General features: G+C 40.4%; 1 protein-coding gene across 1 annotated transcript; it reads right to left on the reverse strand.

Moving 5' to 3' along the window:
• Positions 1–6,313: 6,313 nt before the first annotated feature.
• On the reverse strand, positions 6,314–7,102 carry LOC107472515 (pentatricopeptide repeat-containing protein At2g02750-like). The gene is made up of 2 exons (XM_016092038.1): positions 6,908–7,102; positions 6,314–6,811 (listed from the first exon to the last, which is right to left on the reverse strand). Exons 1-2 carry the CDS (start codon positions 7,100–7,102, stop codon positions 6,314–6,316), a joined length of 693 nt encoding a protein of 230 aa, XP_015947524.1.
• Between the last annotated feature and the right edge of the window lie 684 nt (positions 7,103–7,786).

The raw sequence follows: 7,786 nt of genomic DNA on the forward strand, positions 1-7,786 counted from the left end.
AACATAATCTCAGGATCAGGAAGATCTACGACCACCGACAGCTAAACGGATTTAGCAGATAATTAGTGACGTTCATCACGGGGCGGCCACCTAACGAGATGGATCCGTCTATCCATCAAGAAGGAACTGGAGGCCCATTTTAGAAATGATGAGAGATTCAAGCATCACCATCTAACTAACGTCTCTAACAGGGCTTCGCACAGGGTCGTCGAAGTATACGGGTGGATCGGCGACCTTCATGAAGACAAAGCGCAGACTAGTAAATAATTTGGTAATGTTTAATTTTTTTATGTTGTTACTTGAATTAGTTGTTTAATTTCTTGATTTATTTTATTGGTTGATATAACTTGTAGTCTAAGTCGTTGGATCATGAGGCAACACTGGTAGAGACCTTCAAGTATACCCATACTTTGAAGGTCAACAAGGAGAGATTTGCTGACGAGTGGTCTGCAACCTATTATGTGAGTTTAAATTAATCATAAGTTTCAAATTTATTTGGTTTAAAGTTAATTAACTATTATCCTAATCACAACGTGTGTGACACAGAAGGATTACATGTAGAAGTTGGAGGCCGTGACCCAGCAGTCTCAGTCACCTAGTAGAAACGATGAAGCCAGCTCCGAGACCTCAGTGGTAAATGAGAGGGTTTGGCGTGAGATTGCCTCTAAACCCCACAAGAATTGCCACTTTGGGTTGGAGTCGTTCTTCACTAGTGGCTTCCTGTGCCTCAGCCTCTGCCACCAGCCCTGCCGATCTCTAGGAAGTTATCAACTTGAGGGAAGAGGTGCAGAAGATGACATAGTAGCTTCACCAACAAGCCAAGCAGTCTGAGCAGAGGTACAACGACCTTCTTGCATGCGTTGGAGGAGTTGTTAACATCAACTTGGACCTGACAGAGAAACTCGAGTAGCTATATCGTTTGCAATAGCAAATGGATATGTACAACCAGCAGATGCACATTGGAGGTAGCGGTGCTAATGGTTCCAGCGGCAACGCTGCTAGTGGGGTACCGACTTCAGCACCTACTTCGCCGCTTCAGCAGGGGGACCTCGATGACAACGACGACGATTATCGGAATTTGTAGGGTTTAGGGATTTTTTTATGTCTACTTCATTGTATTCTACTTCTGCGATATTTTATTATATTTAGACCATTTATTTTTAATAAATAATTTGTTTATTTTTGGTAATTTTGAATTGTTGCTAGCAATTTCGTTAACAAATCTTTTAATTTGACTACTAATTGTAGTTTAATTGTGCCAAAAAAAATAAAAATAAAGGTTAAGTACGATTTTTGTCCCCAACTTTTTTTTATATACAAAATCGTCCCTAAAGTTCATCGTACTTTTAAAACCGTCCTTCGGACCAAAATGCCCTTCTCTTATTCTTTTTCTTCTTCTTCTTCTTCTTCATCATAGCAAGGAGCAGCGACAAATTGGCTTGCAATTCTTCTGATGCCATTTTCTTAAATAAACCAACACCTATATCACACTGCATTCAGCATCATCCCAGAAATCATGGAGTTCCAAGTGATCAAGTTTCTATTATTCCCTTCAGCTGCATTGAAGACATTGAAAGCAGCATGCCGACAACCACACTTGGAATACATGTCCACAAGTGCAGTAACCAATATAACTTCATCATATGAAGCAAATTTTAAAGCAAGACCATGAACCTGTCTACCAAAACAAGCATACAATAAGGTAGCACAAGCAAAACGCGCAGACACCAAAGTCACTGAATTGGGTTTAACCTCTAAAAATCCCACCATTATCATGTCCTTAAACACATCCAAACCAAACGAGGAAGAGGTAGATCGAGTGAGACTCGTGGTCATGGTAGAGAGAAGGCTTCGACCTAATCCCTAGAGACTGTTCAGTCATCGCCCTCTACCCCGAATCCCTAGCGGACTAGCAATTTATTATGGTCCCAAACCCAAACTATGTGCCTCCTTCTACTATGCCCCATGTAGATCCAGCAACAGATACTGTGGTGGGCGATTCCTCCAGTGCCTCTCGCAGGATGCCCCTCCACCACCGCCCGTCATCGGGCTGAGGATTTGGCCCAATGACATGTATGCGTGAGTACATGCAATTTTTTAATCTTTAGTTTGTTAATCTTAATAAGTTTATGTGTGTGTATGTGTTTGTTAATGTTAGGTTTTTTTTCTAATAGGTTTGCACCAAACAATAATGCTTACACACTGGAGATCTCCAAGGTCATTAAGTCAATGTACGACCACCCGTGGCCAAGGTACACAACGATCCTATCTGAGACCAGAGAGCAGTGGTTTCAGAAGTGGGCAGTAAAAATCCAATAACGTTGAATCAATTAACTGTATTTGAAATGTATTTTATCCAGACTAAATAATATTGTTGAATCACTTTGTGTAGTTGAAATTTATATAGGATGCGAAACATAATCTCAGGATCAGGAAGATCTACGACCACCGACAGCTAAACGGATTTAGCAGATAATTAGTGACGTTCATCACGGGGCGGCCACCTAACGAGATGGATCCGTCTATCCATCAAGAAGGAACTGGAGGCCCATTTTAGAAATGATGAGAGATTCAAGCATCACCATCTAACTAACGTCTCTAACAGGGCTTCGCACAGGGTCGTCGAAGTATACGGGTGGATCGGCGACCTTCATGAAGACAAAGCGCAGACTAGTAAATAATTTGGTAATGTTTAATTTTTTTATGTTGTTACTTGAATTAGTTGTTTAATTTCTTGATTTATTTTATTGGTTGATATAACTTGTAGTCTAAGTCGTTGGATCATGAGGCAACACTGGTAGAGACCTTCAAGTATACCCATACTTTGAAGGTCAACAAGGAGAGATTTGCTGACGAGTGGTCTGCAACCTATTATGTGAGTTTAAATTAATCATAAGTTTCAAATTTATTTGGTTTAAAGTTAATTAACTATTATCCTAATCACAACGTGTGTGACACAGAAGGATTACATGTAGAAGTTGGAGGCCGTGACCCAGCAGTCTCAGTCACCTAGTAGAAACGATGAAGCCAGCTCCGAGACCTCAGTGGTAAATGAGAGGGTTTGGCGTGAGATTGCCTCTAAACCCCACAAGAATTGCCACTTTGGGTTGGAGTCGTTCTTCACTAGTGGCTTCCTGTGCCTCAGCCTCTGCCACCAGCCCTGCCGATCTCTAGGAAGTTATCAACTTGAGGGAAGAGGTGCAGAAGATGACATAGTAGCTTCACCAACAAGCCAAGCAGTCTGAGCAGAGGTACAACGACCTTCTTGCATGCGTTGGAGGAGTTGTTAACATCAACTTGGACCTGACAGAGAAACTCGAGTAGCTATATCGTTTGCAATAGCAAATGGATATGTACAACCAGCAGATGCACATTGGAGGTAGCGGTGCTAATGGTTCCAGCGGCAACGCTGCTAGTGGGGTACCGACTTCAGCACCTACTTCGCCGCTTCAGCAGGGGGACCTCGATGACAACGACGACGATTATCGGAATTTGTAGGGTTTAGGGATTTTTTTATGTCTACTTCATTGTATTCTACTTCTGCGATATTTTATTATATTTAGACCATTTATTTTTAATAAATAATTTGTTTATTTTTGGTAATTTTGAATTGTTGCTAGCAATTTCGTTAACAAATCTTTTAATTTGACTACTAATTGTAGTTTAATTGTGCCAAAAAAAATAAAAATAAAGGTTAAGTACGATTTTTGTCCCCAACTTTTTTTTATATACAAAATCGTCCCTAAAGTTCATCGTACTTTTAAAACCGTCCTTCGGACCAAAATGCCCTTCTCTTATTCTTTTTCTTCTTCTTCTTCTTCTTCATCATAGCAAGGAGCAGCGACAAATTGGCTTGCAATTCTTCTGATGCCATTTTCTTAAATAAACCAACACCTATATCACACTGCATTCAGCATCATCCCAGAAATCATGGAGTTCCAAGTGATCAAGTTTCTATTATTCCCTTCAGCTGCATTGAAGACATTGAAAGCAGCATGCCGACAACCACACTTGGAATACATGTCCACAAGTGCAGTAACCAATATAACTTCATCATATGAAGCAAATTTTAAAGCAAGACCATGAACCTGTCTACCAAAACAAGCATACAATAAGGTAGCACAAGCAAAACGCGCAGACACCAAAGTCACTGAATTGGGTTTAACCTCTAAAAATCCCACCATTATCATGTCCTTAAACACATCCAAACCAAACGAGGAAGAGGTAGATCGAGTGAGACTCGTGGTCATGGTAGAGAGAAGGCTTCGACCTAATCCCTAGAGACTGTTCAGTCATCGCCCTCTACCCCGAATCCCTAGCGGACTAGCAATTTATTATGGTCCCAAACCCAAACTATGTGCCTCCTTCTACTATGCCCCATGTAGATCCAGCAACAGATACTGTGGTGGGCGATTCCTCCAGTGCCTCTCGCAGGATGCCCCTCCACCACCGCCCGTCATCGGGCTGAGGATTTGGCCCAATGACATGTATGCGTGAGTACATGCAATTTTTTAATCTTTAGTTTGTTAATCTTAATAAGTTTATGTGTGTGTATGTGTTTGTTAATGTTAGGTTTTTTTTCTAATAGGTTTGCACCAAACAATAATGCTTACACACTGGAGATCTCCAAGGTCATTAAGTCAATGTACGACCACCCGTGGCCAAGGTACACAACGATCCTATCTGAGACCAGAGAGCAGTGGTTTCAGAAGTGGGCAGTAAAAATCCAATAACGTTGAATCAATTAACTGTATTTGAAATGTATTTTATCCAGACTAAATAATATTGTTGAATCACTTTGTGTAGTTGAAATTTATATAGGATGCGAAACATAATCTCAGGATCAGGAAGATCTACGACCACCGACAGCTAAACGGATTTAGCAGATAATTAGTGACGTTCATCACGGGGCGGCCACCTAACGAGATGGATCCGTCTATCCATCAAGAAGGAACTGGAGGCCCATTTTAGAAATGATGAGAGATTCAAGCATCACCATCTAACTAACGTCTCTAACAGGGCTTCGCACAGGGTCGTCGAAGTATACGGGTGGATCGGCGACCTTCATGAAGACAAAGCGCAGACTAGTAAATAATTTGGTAATGTTTAATTTTTTTATGTTGTTACTTGAATTAGTTGTTTAATTTCTTGATTTATTTTATTGGTTGATATAACTTGTAGTCTAAGTCGTTGGATCATGAGGCAACACTGGTAGAGACCTTCAAGTATACCCATACTTTGAAGGTCAACAAGGAGAGATTTGCTGACGAGTGGTCTGCAACCTATTATGTGAGTTTAAATTAATCATAAGTTTCAAATTTATTTGGTTTAAAGTTAATTAACTATTATCCTAATCACAACGTGTGTGACACAGAAGGATTACATGTAGAAGTTGGAGGCCGTGACCCAGCAGTCTCAGTCACCTAGTAGAAACGATGAAGCCAGCTCCGAGACCTCAGTGGTAAATGAGAGGGTTTGGCGTGAGATTGCCTCTAAACCCCACAAGAATTGCCACTTTGGGTTGGAGTCGTTCTTCACTAGTGGCTTCCTGTGCCTCAGCCTCTGCCACCAGCCCTGCCGATCTCTAGGAAGTTATCAACTTGAGGGAAGAGGTGCAGAAGATGACATAGTAGCTTCACCAACAAGCCAAGCAGTCTGAGCAGAGGTACAACGACCTTCTTGCATGCGTTGGAGGAGTTGTTAACATCAACTTGGACCTGACAGAGAAACTCGAGTAGCTATATCGTTTGCAATAGCAAATGGATATGTACAACCAGCAGATGCACATTGGAGGTAGCGGTGCTAATGGTTCCAGCGGCAACGCTGCTAGTGGGGTACCGACTTCAGCACCTACTTCGCCGCTTCAGCAGGGGGACCTCGATGACAACGACGACGATTATCGGAATTTGTAGGGTTTAGGGATTTTTTTATGTCTACTTCATTGTATTCTACTTCTGCGATATTTTATTATATTTAGACCATTTATTTTTAATAAATAATTTGTTTATTTTTGGTAATTTTGAATTGTTGCTAGCAATTTCGTTAACAAATCTTTTAATTTGACTACTAATTGTAGTTTAATTGTGCCAAAAAAAATAAAAATAAAGGTTAAGTACGATTTTTGTCCCCAACTTTTTTTTATATACAAAATCGTCCCTAAAGTTCATCGTACTTTTAAAACCGTCCTTCGGACCAAAATGCCCTTCTCTTATTCTTTTTCTTCTTCTTCTTCTTCTTCATCATAGCAAGGAGCAGCGACAAATTGGCTTGCAATTCTTCTGATGCCATTTTCTTAAATAAACCAACACCTATATCACACTGCATTCAGCATCATCCCAGAAATCATGGAGTTCCAAGTGATCAAGTTTCTATTATTCCCTTCAGCTGCATTGAAGACATTGAAAGCAGCATGCCGACAACCACACTTGGAATACATGTCCACAAGTGCAGTAACCAATATAACTTCATCATATGAAGCAAATTTTAAAGCAAGACCATGAACCTGTCTACCAAAACAAGCATACAATAAGGTAGCACAAGCAAAACGCGCAGACACCAAAGTCACTGAATTGGGTTTAACCTCTAAAAATCCCACCATTATCATGTCCTTAAACACATCCAAAACCAAACGAGGAATTCCATTTTGCAACAACCCAGAAACAAACACATTATAACTCACCACACTCTTCAGAGGCATTTCTTTAAATACCTCACTCGCAGAAACGTCACCACAATTTGAATACACAGTGACAAGCGAAGTGGCAACATAAACATCAAATTCAACTGCCAGCTTCACTGCCAAGCAATGCACCTAAACAACATGGATCCACACACCACAATCAGAGAGAAAACACAAGACGGTGATGGAGCTGGGCCTCAAGTTTGAGAACCTAATTCACTGAAACACCTTCAAAGCCTCCCCTGGAAGTCCATTTTGCGAGATCCCAGAAAGCACCGCATTGAAACACACAACATTCCATTGCGGCATTTCCTTGAACACCTTGAGAGCTTCGGGTAAGAACATCACTTTCAATGCGTAAGCAGCAGAAGGGTGGTGAAGGCATAAGGTATTATTGGGAATTGATTTTGAAAAGATGGACATGGAGGATTTGAGAGTGGGAAGGTGAAGAGAGGTTGGCACATGCTTTGAGGAGTGGTGGAAATGTGAAGAAGGAGAGTGGGGTGTGGAAGAACAAGAGTAGAGCTTAGAGAAGAGGTTGAGAGCTTCTCTGTTCTTTTTCTTTTTTATTTTATAATTTTTTTAGGGGTAATTTAGTCCAGAATTTTAAGATTTAGGTCAAAAGGACGATTTTAGAACTACATTGAACCTTAGAGACGATTTTGTATGGAAAAAAAGGTTGTGGGCGAAAAAATTTTTGGCTTATACCTTAGGGACCAAAATCGTACTTAACCCTAAAAATAAAAATACTACTGACAAATTTACCGGTGGACAAATCTGAGGGTAACTTGGCACCTAAACACGTGAAATGGCGCCAAAGTTACAATTGAATTAATCCGACAGTAATCATTAACTCATTCTCAACAAATCCATCGAAAAAATCGACGTAAAATTTGTTAGTATTTAGCGTCGGACAAAAATAATTCATTGGTAAATAGTTTTTGGTGTTGTTTTTACCATCAACTCCAAGATGACAGTAAATCTGATGGTAAAATAATTACCGGCGAATTTATTTAATGAATCTGACGGTAAATCTCACGGTACTCAACATTTTTCTTTAATCTCTTTCTCTCTCTCTCTCCCTCTCTCTCTCTCTCTCTCTCTCTC

Source organism: Arachis duranensis, unplaced genomic scaffold (genome assembly GCF_000817695.3).
Source record: "Arachis duranensis cultivar V14167 unplaced genomic scaffold, aradu.V14167.gnm2.J7QH unplaced_Scaffold_139635, whole genome shotgun sequence".
NCBI classification, from domain to species: Eukaryota; Viridiplantae; Streptophyta; class Magnoliopsida; order Fabales; family Fabaceae; genus Arachis; species Arachis duranensis.

Coding starts and splice junctions, on each gene's coding strand:
- LOC107472515 (XM_016092038.1), bottom strand. CDS start 7,102: ATGTCCATCTTTTCAAAATCAATTCCCAATAATACCTTATGCCTTCAC. Junction 6,812..6,907: donor TTCCAGGGGAGGCTTTGAAG/GTGTTTCAGTGA, acceptor CATGTTGTTTAG/GTGCATTGCTTGGCAGTGAA.